General features: G+C 37.1%; 1 protein-coding gene across 2 annotated transcripts in view; it reads left to right on the top strand.

Annotated features, from left to right (window-relative positions):
• The window catches only part of hmga2 (high mobility group AT-hook 2), a 34,446-nt gene extending 17,959 nt beyond the window's left edge, over positions 1-16,487 (top strand). Inside the window, exons 4-5 of one of the 2 annotated variants that reach the window (XM_016274848.1) lie at positions 12,381-12,413; positions 16,306-16,487. In XM_016274848.1, coding sequence (XP_016130334.1) covers positions 12,381-12,413; positions 16,306-16,344 — 72 coding nt within the window. In that variant the 3' untranslated portion in view covers positions 16,345-16,487. Of the gene's footprint in view, positions 1-12,380; positions 12,414-13,155; positions 13,196-16,305 lie in introns of those variants that run through there. The other variant, XM_016274849.1, reaches the window with a different exon arrangement.
• Positions 16,488-17,651: the final 1,164 nt, after the last annotated feature.

Genomic DNA, 17,651 nt, shown 5'->3' with positions numbered 1-17,651 from the left:
TACAATTCTGTCAGGACCACTATCGTCAAAGATGATTGACAATTAGCATACAGTTTGGATTGGCGGTATGGTTCTGTTCTGGGCAAGAACTCCCTGCGCCTCCATGCAGCCTAGCATGGATGAGAGCAGGGAGAGCTGCAATAACCCCCCAGAGTAAACAGAACAGAACTAACATAAATGTATTGCCGATATTGTTAAAGTTCAATCATGCTATGTACACATTTTAGAATTAGTCTGATTCAAGGAGAATCAGAAGGCTGAATCCCGACTGACAGAGGAGGAGTTGGGGATGGAGGAGGGTAATTAGCTATTGAGCAATGCGAATACTGCTGATAATACTGAGGGACCTTATATATGAATGCTTAGATAGGTGTTATATTCCCATAAGTAGATGGGGATCAGCTGAAGGTCAGCTGATGCGAGCTTGACTAACGTGACCTGCCAGAACTAACGCTATGCTTGATTTTTTGCATTTCTATCTGTGCTGACACAAAATATTTTTTAGTCTTCACTGTTAGGGCTGGGTGATATGGCCAAAACAATTATCACGATAAGATTTTATAGAAGTCCATTTCCACCACCAAAAAAATTTTAATCTTAATTATGATATAAAAAGTCAGACAGTCGGAATAAAATAAAACTTTTTTATCTCATTGTGACTTGATTTTTATTATAATTTCGACTTTTTATGTTGTATGATAGATAAAATCAAGTTTTTCATACATTTTAATTTGTTGAATGTTTTGTTTCACTTGGAAATACTTAGAAGTAAAAAGGGTTGTGAATGTCAAGTCATGTTGACTCGAGTTGAAGCGCCTTTTCTGTCAATTTTAGAGTTTGCCAGCATAAATAAGAAGAAGGTCTTGTGGGTTAAAACAAACTTGTTTGTACAGCATGTTCGGAAAAGTTACTTTTCATAGTTTTGATTTCGTTTGGCAGGACTCCTCCAATTAGACGTAGTTGGATGGTGACTAGATTTTTGTAATGAGCTGCAAACATTTTATTAGCAATTATTGAAACCCTGGGCAGGAGTTGGGGTCTTGAAGTATGCACTTGCAAAAGCTTCGTTTACATTGTGGCTTGGAGCCGTTCCTGTCCCTCACTTGGACGGCTGTGCGAGTTAGATACAGCGTGAGAGAGAGAGTGGACATCTCTACCTCATTCCCTGCATTCCCAGAGCCCTCTCCCCTCCTCTCATCTCTTTTTCTATCTCTCTCTCCCTCTTGATCTGGGGCCCGAGAAGCTGAATTCTTGCCAATAGGGGCGTGTGTTCAGTCTGGGGCTTTACTCACACAGCAGGAGTTTGCTGGGACCACCTCAACGGATTTCCACCGGTGACCCCTGTGACCTCTCCCCCTCATCTCTCGCTGCCCCCCTTCTCTTTCCTGTTCCAGCTTCTGGAAGCGCTTTAATCATTTTGCTCTGAGCCAGCGACCATAAAAGCTGCCTCGATAGGTGCTCCGGAGATGAGAATGTGAGAGGCGAGAGATTGAAATGGGGGAGAGAGAAGGGCACAAGTGAAAGCAGTGGGGGAAAAAGATGATTACAATAACTAATAAAGAAGGTTTCCCCATATTAGTGAGATTCAGTAGTGTAATGTTTTCTGTTGTTTAATTGGTAGATTAATATTTAACGTTGTATGCAATAAAAGGTAATTGTAAAATAAAATAAGAAATAATCACACTGAGTGATAAAAAAAAGTCTTAGTTGTGAAATATAAATTCACAATTACCTGGAAACTTATTTCCATAATATCACAATACTGTATATTCAGGATTATTTTTTCTGCAACATTAGGAAAAACTGGTAAATCATAACTGGTAAATAATTAAATAATACTGAGATAAACAGTCAAAAATATAAATAAAAAATTTGACTTTTTATCTCAATGTGACATGTCATACTGTTTCATAAATATATCTTTTTAAATTGTAAGATTGACTTAATGCCATAATTATGATTTTTTTTATCTCATAATTTTACCTTTTTTTGTTGTAATTTAAATGTAATATGTCATAATGTTGACTTTTTATCTCTGAATTTTGACTTTTAATGCCATAATTGACTTTTATCTCATAATTTTACCTTTTTTTTGTCATTTAAACTCAATATGTCAATGTTGACTTTTTATCTCTGAATTTTGAATTTTAATTCCATAATTAACTTTTTATCTCATAATTTTACCTTTTTTATTTAAACTTAATGTCATAATGTTGACTTTTTATCTCTGAATTTTTACTTTTAATGCCATAATTAAGACTTTTTATCTCAAAGTTTTACCTTTTTTGTTGCGATTTAAACTCAATGTATGTCAATGTTGACTTTGTATCTTTGAATTTTGACTTTTAATGCCGTACTTGGTTTATCAAATTTTACCTTTTGTGTTGTAATTTAAACTTAATATGTCATAATGTAGACTTTTTATCTCTGAATTTTGACTTCTCATATCAGTATGTCATAATTTAATTTTCTTTTAAAAATGTTTACAATTTTTTTCTCCTAATATGGAAATGGACTTTCATAATTTTAGTTCCTAATTACATAATATATTTTATGTACTTTTAAGAGCAACTATGATTAGAACAGCACAATGCATTCATTTGCAATCAATGGTTAATTTATAATCGACACTTAATTAATCAATCCATAACGGCAGCATCAGTGCTGACATGGTGCTGAAGTGTGAATGAATAAAGGAAAAGAAGTGAGTGAGAGGGCGAGGAAGACAGGAAATCTTTGTGTTTGTATGAACAGGGAAAGGTATGTGACATACATTATTGATGGTGACACCTCTGCGACACGAGTCCTTTATCATGGTATGGCCAGGCGGGGAAGCGGTTCACACAGAGGGCTGTGCACATGCATTCTTTCACTGACGTCTTTCTCCAGGCACTTCAGGACATTTCCATGAAACCATGTATGTTACAGTGGCTTTGATTTGTACACCCCGAAGCTGAAGAAAAACAACCCCAGATTTAAAGCTGTTAGAAACTATGACAGTATTATGAAATGTTACCAGGTTCAGGACCTCTGCATTCACTCTTTTAAAAAATACTTTCAGAAGTTTGTTTTCAATGTCTAGGCCTTTACATAGATAATATTTTCTGAGAGTAGTGTGTTTTTATTGAAATTAATTCTATATGATAATTAAAAAATTATATATCTTATTATTTTAATTATTTATTTTAAAATTGTATTTAATTATTATTTTTATTTATTATTATTTTGTTTTTATTTATTCATTCAGTAGCCCTGCTGCAAACATTTATTTGAATAAAAAAACTTTTTTTTTATTGTTTGAGTTGTAATGTTTAGTAAAATTGAAACAGACTTTGGCAAACAGATCGAGAACTATAAATCTATATTTCAGAGTATGTAAAGAATCCCATTGGACCGACTGAGGTATTGACCCAGTTCCCAATAAAGACCCCACAGAGCCCCAAGAACAGTAAAAAAAAAAAAACCTCAAAATTGGAAAGTTTTGTGGAACTGAAGTAAAAAAAACCTGAATTACTGTGCCGACCCCCACCACTCCTCTTGGAGATGTCTGGCTTGTTTTCCCCACTTCCACCTCCAGTTTAACAGAACATGTGGCCTTTATTCATGGGAGCGGAGGGGGTGCAGTTACTGGGTGGCTCGTCTGTGGGGTCCGCCTCTAGTGAGGGAGTCCTTGGATAAGTTTGCTTCATCAAATCAAGCAGAGTGTTTTTTTATGTTTCCTGTCTTTGTGGAATTCTTGTCTGCAGCCCTAAGGAGACTATGTTCAAGTAAGGGCTTTTTTTCTCCACAAACGCAAAACATATGTTAGTCGTTTAAGTTTAAAGCGAATGTGAGCTGTGTTCCGTTTTTCTAAACTTTCCCTCTTTATTTTACCAGGCAGTCAGGTAAAATTAATACGGCTTATGGGCAGGAAAGGGTCTCATGGGCCGTACCATGTTAAAGCACCTCTGTAACAGTACAGATTTGGACATTCATAGGCTCAGGCAGAATCTGCAGACTTTCTGCGCTTATTTTGAGGGACAATCTGCCAAATTCTGCGTATTTAAACAGTCAAATATATTAGATAAAGCTGAGAGCACTACAATAGGGACTCACAACATTTTGGCCGCCAGAAATGAAGTAAAACGCCAAGTACGGTTTTTCTTTGACAGACTGGATTACAGAAATTTTGAGAATTAGAAAAAAAACATTTAAAATATTTTGCAGGAAAAGGTGTTTATAGTTTACAGTAAAATGTGTCTTAATACTAATTATATGCTACTAAATAGTATTTATTAATAATTTTATATATTTTCACTTTTTATTTAAATTTTAGTTTGTTTTAGTAATTTTGTAATGAGCGTTTGCCATTTTTAGTAGTTAAAAAAAATATTTCTATTTAGCTTTAATTTATTTTTATTTAATTTTAGTTTTAGTAATTTTAGTATATTTATTTTAGTTGGTTGCAATGCAGCATTTCAAATTTTCTAGTTTTTTTTACTTTAGTTTTTCAAATAATATTTATATTTTGACTTTTTTTTGTTTTAAAGTGAATTTTTAGTTTTACTTAACTCTAACAACACTGGTTAGGCAGAACTGAAAGCATGCAATTTGTACTGATAGCTTGTGAAATCAGTAAAAAAAAAAAAAACCTGCAAGGAGCAGGAAAAGTGTGGAATTTTAGAAATTGAGCTTTTGAAACCCTTTATCTTGCAGATTCATTTTCTCATTTATTGCACAAATAGTTTTGTTACAGAAGATAAAAACACAGAATAGGAATAAAAAATGGATGGTCTCCCAACGTGAGATTCACCCTCATACTAAGACATCAAATGGAAAGGGATTTCAAATATAGATTTCCTCCATTTTTTGTAGTTAGGACAAAGATTCAAAGATCCCAGGAGCAATGAATGAGAGAGAGAGAGACATAAATATCTCCAGTGCAGTTTCTTGTAAGAGGAGGGAGGGGTTCCCCACAGTGTAAAGCTTTTAGTAAATTACTCTTGGCGCAGAGAATGGTTTTGGTAAGACATGCCAGGTCCTAAGAGCAGGAGTCTTCCACTAGCTTGGCTTTGCTCTGCCCCGGCACGTTCTGTTCTGGAGCTGCTGAGACGTGCAGCTGCGCGTTCCCAGCTTTTTGCCCCCAGGTACCTGTGCCAGAAGCTGACTTACAACCATTACATAATCTCTTTGTGTAACTGGCCCAAAGACCTCTTTGCATACTTGAAGAATGAAGCATCTCCGAAACCATGTCTACCAAACATACTTTCCAATGATCAATAGTTTTTAAAGATCCTCCCTCCATTCAAAGCTGGATGAGAGACCATGGCAGCAAGAAAACATTTCTACAACAATATGAATCACCTTTTAATACAGAATATGTACTTAAAGCCAAGATTTGCTGGAGTATTTAATGATGAGAAGAGTTTGCGTGCCATTTTCTTACTAGGCCACAAGACCCATAACGGTACACCCACGCAACCTTCTAGAAAAAGCTCAAGCCCGTCTCTTCGTTTTTGGAGAACACATTGATTAATTGTGCCGTCAGTCCAGACAGGATTTAATTGGATGTCGAAGATGTTGCTTATCTTATTATTTTAACTTCTTAAGAAAAACAAATGTTTCGTACTGAAAAGGGAGGGATTGTACCTCAAGTAGTCCTTAGCAAGATGTAGCACTATCTATTTAAAGAAGCATAAAGGTATAGTTCAGCCAAAAATGCGAAACTTTTTCACATTTTCACGTCGTTCCAAACCTGTATGACTTTTTTTAAACACAAAAGGTAAAAAATATATAATTTTGTGTGAAAAAAAATGAAGGATGCCACATTCTTTTCTATCGCTTTGCCATTGTTTTTTTTTATTTTGGAGATACTGTTCATCAGTGTTATCATTCCTGAACACGGTGGGTGTCTCCGTTTTCCTTGTTTCAAGGCATGCGTAACACTGTAGGCTGGAAATTAATTCACAGTAGTACTTGTTTCCAATGTGGCGGGTTGTGGCAAGCAATGAACTCCGTGGCCAGTTGGCAGTGTAGTGCTAAGAGCTTGGAAACTCGCTCTAACTGGCAAATTACTCTTTAATCTGTCACTTCAGTGAGAAAAGGCTTGAGATTCTTTCAACATCTCCTTTTAAGTTGTTTTTAGCTTCTCGTAAAAGTGCGTTTCTTTAGCCAGTACGCAAATCAACCTGTATATTTATGTAATTGGTTTTAATCAAAGCTATAAACACAAAAGACATTGAGGGGACATATCATCCCACAATATCCAAATTTGTGTAGTCAACTGGAATGGGTTTTTGCAGTGGTTGATTCTTAATTGATTATATTTGGTATCTAGTTAAGTCTTTGGCTTTAATTGCTATTTGACAATTCTGGTCATTGTCAATCACGCCAACTGCAACGTAGCCTCACGTTTTTGTGCTGCACGCTGAACGTGACTCACGACTTGAAATAATATTTGAGCAGTTGCTCTGTTCTCATGTTGGCATAAAAATGTAATGGCCTTAACAACCTCTCAGAGTGCAGTTTCTGTTCACTTATAAACACAAGCCTTTACATTGGAAGTTGACCTACTGAAATTAAAGCTGTTAAAATGTAACTGCAAATGGCTCGCATTCCTCCATTTTAACAGCCTTCATATTTGCACACAGGATTTTATTCGAAACATATATGCAAAAATGTGTGGTTAATTCAAGTTTATTTGTGTGAATTAACAGACAAGGCTTTGTCAGATATTTCACATTTTTATAATTTACAAATAAGACCAGTTGAGTCTTCTAAAATTAAATGGATGGCTCTTAACTACGAATAAAGTAAAGTAGGATTTTGGCTAGGTGATACAAAATGAATATTTAAAAAAATATACAGTGGGTACGGAAAGTATTCAGACCCCCTTAAATTTTTCACTCTTTGTTACATTGCAGCCATTTGCTAAAATCATTTAAGTTAATTTTTTTTCCTCATTAATGTACACACAGCACCCCATATTGACAGAAAAACACAGAATTGTTGACATTTTTGCAGATTTATTAAAAAAGAAAAACTGAAATATCACATGGTCCTAAGTATTCAGACCCTTTGCTCAGTATTTAGTAGAAGCACCCTTTTGATCGAATACAGCCATGAGTCTTTTTGGGAAAGAGGCAACAAGTTTTTCACACCTGGATTTGAGGATCCTCTGCCATTCCTCCTTGCAGAGCCTCTCCAGTTCTGTCAGGTTGGATAGTAAACGTTGGTGGACAGCCATTTTTAGGTCTCTCCAGAGATGCTCAATTGGGTTTAAGTCAGGGCTCTGGCTGGGCCATTCAAGAACAGTCACAGAGTTGTTGTGAAGCCACTCCTTCATTATTTTAGCTGTGTGCTTAGGGTCATTGTCTTGTTGGAAGATAAACCTTCGGCCCAGTCTGAGGTCCTGAGCACTCTGGAGAAAGTTTTCGTCCAGGATAACCCTGTACTTGGCCGCATTCATCTTTCCCTCGATTGCAACCAGTCGTCCTGTCCCTGCAGCTGAAAAACACCCCCACAGCATGATGCTGCCACCACCATGCTTCACTGTTGGGACTGTATTGGACAGGTGATGAGCAGTGCCTGGTTTTCTCCACACATACCGCTTAGAATTAAGGCCAAAAAGTTCTATCTGGGTCTCATCAGACCAGAGAATCTTATTCAGGTGTTTTTTAGCAAACTCCATGCAGGCTTTCATGTGTCTTGCACTGAGGAGAGGCTTCCGTCGGGCCACTCTGCCATAAAGCCCCGACTGGTGGAGGGCTGCAGTGATGGTTGACTTTCTACAACTTTCTCCCATCTCCCAACTGCATCTTAAAAAAAAAAAAAAACCTGCAAGGAGCAGGAAAAGTGTGGAATTTTAGAAATTGAGCTTTTGAAACCCTTTATCTTGCAGATTCATTTTCTCATTTATTGCACAAATAGTTTTGTTACAGAAGATAAAAACACAGAATAGGAATAAAAAATGGATGGTCTCCCAACGTGAGATTCACCCTCATACTAAGACATCAAATGGAAAGGGATTTCAAATATAGATTTCCTCCATTTTTTGTAGTTAGGACAAAGATTCAAAGATCCCAGGAGCAATGAATGAGAGAGAGAGAGACATAAATATCTCCAGAGCAGTTTCTTGTAAGAGGAGGGAGGGGTTCCCCACAGTGTAAAGCTTTTAGTAAATTACTCTTGGCGCAGAGAATGGTTTTGGTAAGACATGCCAGGTCCTAAGAGCAGGAGTCTTCCACTAGCTTGGCTTTGCTCTGCCCCGGCACGTTCTGTTCTGGAGCTGCTGAGACGTGCGTTCCCAGCGTTCCCAGCTTTTTGCCCCCAGGTACCTGTGCCAGAAGCTGACTTACAACCATTACATAATCTCTTTGTGTAACTGGCCCAAAGACCTCTTTGCATACTTGAAGAATGAAGCATCTCCGAAACCATGTCTACCAAACATACTTTCCAATGATCAATAGTTTTTAAAGATCCTCCCTCCATTCAAAGCTGGATGAGAGACCATGGCAGCAAGAAAACATTTCTACAACAATATGAATCACCTTTTAATACAGAATATGTACTTAAAGCCAAGATTTGCTGGAGTATTTAATGATGAGAAGAGTTTGCGTGCCATTTTCTTACTAGGCCACAAGACCCATAACGGTACACCCACGCAACCTTCTAGAAAAAGCTCAAGCCCGTCTCTTCGTTTTTGGAGAACACATTGATTAATTGTGCCGTCAGTCCAGACAGGATTTAATTGGATGTCGAAGATGTTGCTTATCTTATTATTTTAACTTCTTAAGAAAAACAAATGTTTCGTACTGAAAAGGGAGGGATTGTACCTCAAGTAGTCCTTAGCAAGATGTAGCACTATCTATTTAAAGAAGCATAAAGGTATAGTTCAGCCAAAAATGCGAAACTTTTTCACATTTTCACGTCGTTCCAAACCTGTATGACTTTTTTTAAACACAAAAGGTAAAAAATATATAATTTTGTGTGAAAAAAAATGAAGGATGCCACATTCTTTTCTATCGCTTTGCCATTGTTTTTTTTTATTTTGGAGATACTGTTCATCAGTGTTATCATTCCTGAACACGGTGGGTGTCTCCGTTTTCCTTGTTTCAAGGCATGCGTAACACTGTAGGCTGGAAATTAATTCACAGTAGTACTTGTTTCCAATGTGGCGGGTTGTGGCAAGCAATGAACTCCGTGGCCAGTTGGCAGTGTAGTGCTAAGAGCTTGGAAACTCGCTCTAACTGGCAAATTACTCTTTAATCTGTCACTTCAGTGAGAAAAGGCTTGAGATTCTTTCAACATCTCCTTTTAAGTTGTTTTTAGCTTCTCGTAAAAGTGCGTTTCTTTAGCCAGTACGCAAATCAACCTGTATATTTATGTAATTGGTTTTAATCAAAGCTATAAACACAAAAGACATTGAGGGGACATATCATCCCACAATATCCAAATTTGTGTAGTCAACTGGAATGGGTTTTTGCAGTGGTTGATTCTTAATTGATTATATTTGGTATCTAGTTAAGTCTTTGGCTTTAATTGCTATTGGACAATTCTGGTCATTGTCAATCACGCCAACTGCAACGTAGCCTCACGTTTTTGTGCTGCACGCTGAACGTGACTCACGACTTGAAATAATATTTGAGCAGTTGCTCTGTTCTCATGTTGGCATAAAAATGTAATGGCCTTAACAACCTCTCAGAGTGCAGTTTCTGTTCACTTATAAACACAAGCCTTTACATTGGAAGTTGACCTACTGAAATTAAAGCTGTTAAAATGTAACTGCAAATGGCTCGCATTCCTCCATTTTAACAGCCTTCATATTTGCACACAGGATTTTATTCGAAACATATATGCAAAAATGTGTGGTTAATTCAAGTTTATTTGTGTGAATTAACAGACAAGGCTTTGTCAGATATTTCACATTTTTATAATTTACAAATAAGACCAGTTGAGTCTTCTAAAATTAAATGGATGGCTCTTAACTACGAATAAAGTAAAGTAGGATTTTGGCTAGGTGATACAAAATGAATGCTGTCCACCAACGTTTACCATCCAACCTGACAGAACTGGAGAGGATCTGCAACTTGGAGGAATGGCAGAGGATCCCCAAATTCAGGTGTGAAAAACTTGTTGCATCTTTCCCAACAAGACTCATGGCTGTATTAGATCAAAAGGGTGTTTCTACTAAATACTGAGCAAAGGGTCTGAATACTTAGGACCATGTGTTATTTCAGTTTTTCTTTTTTAATAAATCTGCATAAATGTCAACAATTCTGTGTTTTTCTGTCAATATGGGGTGCTGTGTGTACATTAATGAGGAAAAAAAATTAACTTAAATGATTTTAGCAAATGGCTGCAATATAACAAAGAGTGAAAAATTTAAGGGGGTCTGAATACTTTCCGTACCCACTGTATATGATGTATGTATGTATATATTGTTTAGCCCACTAAGCAATTAATGTTTTAAAGAAGGTCCAGTGGTCACTAATTACATTTTCACATCTCGTTTCACAACATTTAACTCAGTACACAACAAAAGACAATGTTCTCACAGGATAATTAGCTTCTCACACCGGTTAGTTTCCCTTTGGTCACTGAGCATAACTTCCTACATTAAAACCAGATCTCATTAACAATGAAGTTTACAGAGCTGTGAGATGGAAGAGAAATGTGTCACCTTATGCATGAACAGTGATGAACTTGGTCCATTCATGAGAACCTTTGCAATTACTTCATGTCCTCTTTCATTCCTCTCATTTTCTGTTTATTTCAGCTGTCCACAAGTTATCTATAATTAAGACATTTGGATATCCGGGACCTGATGGCTAAATGTATCTCCAAATGATTACCCCAAATTTACCAGTGGGACACAAATAGTGTCTGAGAGCTTTTTCAATGTCATTTGATAGTATATATCCGACGGAATTATACCCTCCCCTTATTTGGTCCTTACCGCATACAGTATATAAAAATAATGATTTTATATTTATTTTGTGGTACTTTCCTTTTATGTTGCCACATTAAATCTAATATAATGCAAGTAAAATGAACATTTATTATATAAATTAAAACATTATAATTAATCATAATGTGTGTGTATATGTGTATATATACCAAGTGTACTATATATTCAGAATAGCAGTACAGGAAACACAGATTAGAATTACGTTTTTTCTTATGGAGAGCAGTATTGCTGACACTGATTGTATTGATTTGTAGTGGAAAAGCAGATCTGTGGAGAGTTTTCTGAAGATGAGTGAAATCCGTGTTGGGTTTCCTTTTGGTCTTCAGCTTCACCTTGTCTTTTTAGGCACATACTGTACATCTTGCTCTTTTAGTGCATGCCATACACTGCACAAGGAGGTCATTCAGTTTGCAGAAGTGATTTGGCGTGTCAGCTACTAATGACTTCAAATAGCGAGCACGGTTTTGTGAAAGACAAGACTGTGGTTTCTCTTTTTGTTCTGAGGGGCAGAAGGGCAAGAGGGGTCTGGGTTTCTGATGTGCAGGGTGACAAGTTCAGTTCTGACAAGAAAATGGGTTCTTTCTATGGGGCTCTTGTGTTTTTGCTACTTTTGTGCATGTACAGTATCATTAGTGATGTAACATACAGTGTAGTTTTGACATCCTGGGTCATCTGTTAGTTGTAAAGTGCACGTGGCATCTTGTATTTCATGTGTTTGTAAATAGGTGCAATCAGGAAGGTGTTGGAATTCTCCTCCTCCTCATGTTTAAAAGTATATTTGTGTTCCGTCCATCCCATTCGGAATGTGTGCATCATTTTCCCAATTTCCCTTTATCGCCAGCTGCATTCTTCGCCTGCTTCCATCCGGTGTTGACATTTACTAGGTTACAGCCTGATAGCATTCCAGGGAGAGCTGGCACAAAACACACCAGCTGCTCCCAACAATCCCAAATGGTGTGAGTGTGTGTACTCTATCGGCAGTGGCTGGCTTTGGTTCCAAACACTGGACACTCTCAGGGTTTTATTTTTGCCTGGCTCTCAGAGCAGCGGAGGACTCCTCAGCTGTCAAGCTCCGGTCTTAGAAGCACTTCCTGCGAGGTGGCAGCGCTTAGGGTTTATGATGTAATGCGAGTAGGGCACAATCTGGGCATTGTATACCACGCTATTGCCACTGTGGAGGCACTGCTGCATACAGCCCTGTATGTGCACACATGTCCTCCTATTCCTATGTTTTTTTTAGGGATCAGGGTTTAGGGATTTCGCCTGGATCTGATTGTCTTAATTTAAATTAGATTTAAAAATACAGTTGAATGTAAAAATACATACAATTAAAAAAATTTAAATGTTTATATATGTATATATTTATTGGTTGATTATTATATAGATTATTTATTTCATCCAGATGATAATTGTTTCTCTTTTTGTTTTTCAGCCACAGCAAGTGGTCCAGGAAAAGCCCGCTCAGGTATGTCAAATGAAAACTTTGCACTACATATACAGCAGGTGGACATGCTTTTTTATATATATAAGTGTGACCCTGGACCACAAAACCAGTCATAAGGGTAAATTTTTCGAAATTGAGATTTATACATCGTCTGAAAGCTGAATAAATAAGCTTTCCATTGATGTATGGAGTTTGTTGGGATAGGACAATATTTGGCCGAGATACAACTATTTGAAAATCTGGAATCTGAGGGTGCAAAAAAAATTTAAATATTGAGAAAATCGCCTTTGAAGTTGTCCAAATGAAGTTCTTAGCAATGTATATTGCTAATCAAAAATAAAGTTTGAATATATTTACAGTAGGAAATTTACAAAATATCTTCATGGAACATGATCTTTACTTAATATCCTAATGATTTTTGGCATAAAAGAAAAATCAATAATTTGACAATGTATTTTTGGCTATTGCTACAAATATACCCCAGCGACTTAAGACTGGTTTTGTGGTCCAGGGTCACATATATATATATGATACTGAAGGCCCAGTTGGCTAGAAGGGGATGGCAGCTTGCAGAAACAGATTGAGGATGATTGTGTGAGGAAGAGGATTTGCTGTTTAGGTTTACAAAGTCCTCAAAAACCCAAAGTGAGTGGAGGGGGGGCATAATTCTGGTTTGATGAAAGACCTGCTTGGTTAAGGCTAATGTAAATCCTATAGCGTTATGCGTGGAATCTCAGACTTCTTTGGTTTCATCCCCTCACAGATGGATATGCAATCTGGCTGACAGGATTAGTTTTGAGGAGTTGCCCCTTTTTTCCTCTCTTGTCAAAATTCCTTCAGCGTATTAACAATGGAGTCGACTCTATAGTCTCTGTGCACAGTGCTACTTTAATGTGCTCATGAAGAAAGACAGCAGCCTGCAGATCTATATGCTGGCTGAATATGACGAAAATGATGAAAATACATTAAAATGCATTAAAAATACATGAAAATAAAACAAACATACAATACTGGCTATATAAAATATCTAAATAAAATATTCATAGATACAATTTTTGTCATCAGAACTATTCATTATAAACAAATGATTTGTTTTGACATTTTCAAACTTGGACTGAAAATGTAATTCACCCAAAAATGAAAATTGTCATCATTTACTCATTCTCAAGTTGTTCCAAACCTGTATGGGTTTCTTTCAGTTGCTGAACACAAAATAAGGTATTTTGAAGAATGTTAGTAACTAAATATTTGACGGCAGCCATTGACTTCCATAGTATGGAAAAAAATACTATGGAAGTCAATGGTTACCAACATCCTTCAAAATATTTCAGCAAAAGAAAAAGATGCTCATACAGCTTTGGAACAACTTGAGGGTGAGTAAATGATGACATGTACTTTTTTCCCTTTAATGGTGATGTTTGTTGTATGTTGTTTCGATAGAGTGAAAAGACCCTAATAAGAAAAAACACAATGGCTTAAGATACAATTCCTCTCCCACACAATCTTCCACACATTTACTAGGAATCTGCTCACCTCCTCTTGTTCGCTGGTGCGGACCAGTTTACGGTGTGAATGCATAACTGAGGCCTGATTTGTTGCTATGTGGGAACCCTGATGGCTTTGCGCTGTACTGGAAGGCCTAACACATACACACTCACACACATGCACACACAGGTATCTAGACGTAGTCTGAGATGCTATCTCTGCAGAGCTACCAGCACCATCTTGATTAATTATATGCGATGAAATTCTCTTGGAGGACAAATGTTTTTAGCCATTGCGTCACTGTTTTTTAAGCATCTCACACCATGAGTTTTTAAGGCATCATTATAATTTTAAACTTTGTTACTTTTGAAAACGTGTCTGAAGAGCTAATCTTTTCTAAAAGCCCCCTAAGACATGCATCTGATGTGGGTCAGGTGAACCTGAGACTAGCCTTAAAAAAATTGAAAGATGACAGTTTTCCTATGTGATTTTTGTTGAGTATCATATTTGATATGTCAAGCTTTCATAGCTTATCTAGCATGATATAGAAGAATATGGAGCTCATACTTGAGGAGGAAAAAAAATAACTACAATTTGGTGCAGTTGCTGATACTTGTATGGCCAACAAGTAAGATGAAATTCTGATAGCTTGTAAATCAAAGAGATTTTATAGCAGTATGGCAGACTGTAGTTTTAATTATGGGGGGCAAAACATATAATGCAATGCAATACAATGATGATTGAGAGATGATCAAAAAATATTCCTCAAAAGCCTGATGTATCATATTTGATACATGATTTCCTAAAATAATATGTATGGATAATCAAGTAAACCTCAGTTGGTTTAGTCCAGTAAGTATTCATCTTGAAATATTACTAACAATATAAAATGTATTCCTACATTTACTTTATAAAAATCTATTAAGACTTTAGAGCAAAAAGACACATATACCATGACCTGAAAATGGACAGTGTAGAAATTTTACTAAAAGGCCATTTTCTTGCTAAAAAAAGTATAAACTATCAATCAGATGACAGAAGGCATGTAGAAGATTGTGTAGGCTTTATAGAGGCTTTATAGAGTTAATACTGATTAATTACCCAATTGTTCAGGCAACCTACTAACTAATCCATGTTAGTATCCATGTTAGTTTGGCAAAAAAAATCTGTCAGGACATTATGCAGTAATTTTATAGACATTTCTGGTAACCTGAAATACAGCGCAATGAAGTGCAAAAATCAAAATACAGGTAAAAGCCCAGTAGAAAACAATTCCTTTATATTAATACATTACATTGTGGCCTATTTCTACAGATTTTTTTACAGTGATTTTTTTTATCACTTACAGTAGGTTTTTGTTAATATGGTAATATTAGTAGTGTTCGGTTAGTTTTTTTTCTCAACAGCATTATTTTATAATTAGTTTAATTGTCTCTTCTATTTACGATGCCAATTTCCCTCAGCTTCAAAGGGATCAAAAGATCTGTCATAAACCCACAACAGGGATCTTCTTTCTTCGTTGGTGATGGTTAAACCAAGCGCATGGTAATTTTGGCCCCTGATTTTTTTTTTTTCCAGGAACAGAATTCCATTGAAGTTTTAGTGTTTTTTGAGTGCTGTAACTGTGCCTTTAAATTGCTCTCGGAATGAAAGAACAAGCGAAGATGCATGAGAAGGTCATTTAATGACATGAGAATGTTAAAAAATGGAATGTTTAGAACAAACCTATGCAAAAAAAGTAGCAGTTCTGAAATAAAACAAACTGCCAAAAGAAATCTGATATTCCATTTGAGCACGTAACTAAGCTGGTATTTTCTAGTATGTGTGGCACTACAGTTGGAAGCACGATTGGTGGGCAGAGTGTCCGAATATGATTAAAGAGAATCCCCCCCCCCTCCATCTTCATTCTTTCACTCGCCCATGTAACACATGGTAGCGCTTAGCTGGTCCTTCACAGCTGAAGTGTCTGCCGCACTAATGAATGGAGTTTGGCTCATATTATGCAGACAGGCTTTTGCCACGGCCTTTCCCCTGAATGGGAGCAACACAGCGACTTGGGAAAGGAAGAGGGTTATAAATTGTGTCAGTTAGCCTCCCCAAATAAAATGAAGCCATGTGGAAAATGAAATCCATTTCATTCTGAAGAGTGCCCAAAGCCAAGCGTCTCCCCAGCCCCCATTCACCGCCTTCCTCCCGTTTCAATGGTGGTCATCTCGGCAGCAGCTGTGGGACGTTCGTTGTCTGAGCTCATGAAAAAGAACATTTGTGACCAAAACAACAAAAAAAAAGGAAAATATAAATGCTAATAACTGCGCTATTTCAGTCCGTCTAACTGCTGTCAGTCTTAACGTTTATACGCACAGCCGTGTTTTGCTTTGCAGTCGTCTTTTTGTGGTGACTGATGGGCGACCACTGTTGTGTTTTGTAGGAAGAGGAAGAGGAGGAGGCGGAGCAAGAAGAGGACTAAGCAACCACAGGATTTGACCTCTACCTCATCCAGCTGTCAGCTCTCTCCAAGGGAAAAGACTGCCTTGACCACTTATTATTGACTTCCCACTTTCGTTTGATCATTTTCGTTTGTTTATTTTCATTTTTCCTCGTTGGTTTATTTGGGTTTGGTTTGGTTTTGTGATCAACACACACAACACCTCAGAGCATAACCTGAAAAAAGACACAAATGCAAACAAACATCTTGCAGATGACAATTGGAGCCGCCTTACTGTTTCCACTTCCCACAAAACTGCTGTAAGCACAGAGGTGCAGGGGTTAAACACACAATATGTGCTGCAGTGGTTCTTTGCGCCACACACCCACACCCACACACACACACTCACTCACACTCTCTTGTTGACTGATTTTCCAGGCTACATTGGTAAAGAAGAAGGTGAAACTGTCTGGTTTCGTCATTCAGCATGTGGTGCTTCTTATATCTGGGTGGACACACCCATTCACACAAGAACCCCCCCCCCCCTCCAGTACTGAACCACCAAAGACCATTTTCCCTTCTCTGTCCACTTCATTTTGATGTTTTGACCAAAATGACAGTGAGCTTTAAAAGTATTTGCCTTAAAACTGCAAACAGAACCTGTTAGTTACTATAATTGAAAATGTTGCAAGTTGAGACCTAAAAATGAATATTCTGTCATTATTTACCCAGCCAAACCCCCTTTGACTTTGTTTCTTCTGTAGAACATAAAAGAAGACATTTCGAAGAATGCCTAAGCTGGTGTTTTCTGTAAAATGAAGTGAATGGTGACCACGGTTGTTGAGGAAGTATTTCAGCTTAAATTTCAATTGATCTCACACCCAAAGCTGCCATATGGTTTGAAATATTGTACCTTTTATAGTGCTTTTTGGAGCCCTTGGTCACCATTCACTTTCATAATGTGGAAAGGAGCAACTTGAACATTCTTCAAAACATCTGTTTTTGTGTTTTACAGAAGAAAGTAAGTTTGGAACATGTAAATAACGTCAGAATGTTTATTTTCTGGTAAATTATCCCTCTACTGTCGTATCCATGTCCTTTGTGTCCTTGGTGGTGATTTTTTCCCAAACTGATAACCGTGAACATTAAATGTCTCGTTAGGACACCGTTTTCAGCATTACTGCGGAACGGTCATTCTACTGTACATATCTTCGCGACTTCGGCTTTGCTTAATTAACATACGTGTACATAATTGTGTTTTTATTTTCTTGTATGACATAGCTTTAAGAACATAATTTTTTGACAAATTCAGTGAAAGGGAAATCTATCAACTCAGTCAAGACCTAAAC

The sequence above is a fragment of the Sinocyclocheilus grahami genome, unplaced genomic scaffold, assembly GCF_001515645.1.
Source record: "Sinocyclocheilus grahami isolate Dianchi unplaced genomic scaffold, SAMN03320097.WGS_v1.1 scaffold90.1, whole genome shotgun sequence".
NCBI lineage: Eukaryota > Metazoa > Chordata > Actinopteri > Cypriniformes > Cyprinidae > Sinocyclocheilus > Sinocyclocheilus grahami.
Note: the sequence above shows the minus strand (reverse complement) of the source record. Positions and strands in the feature narration are given on the sequence as shown.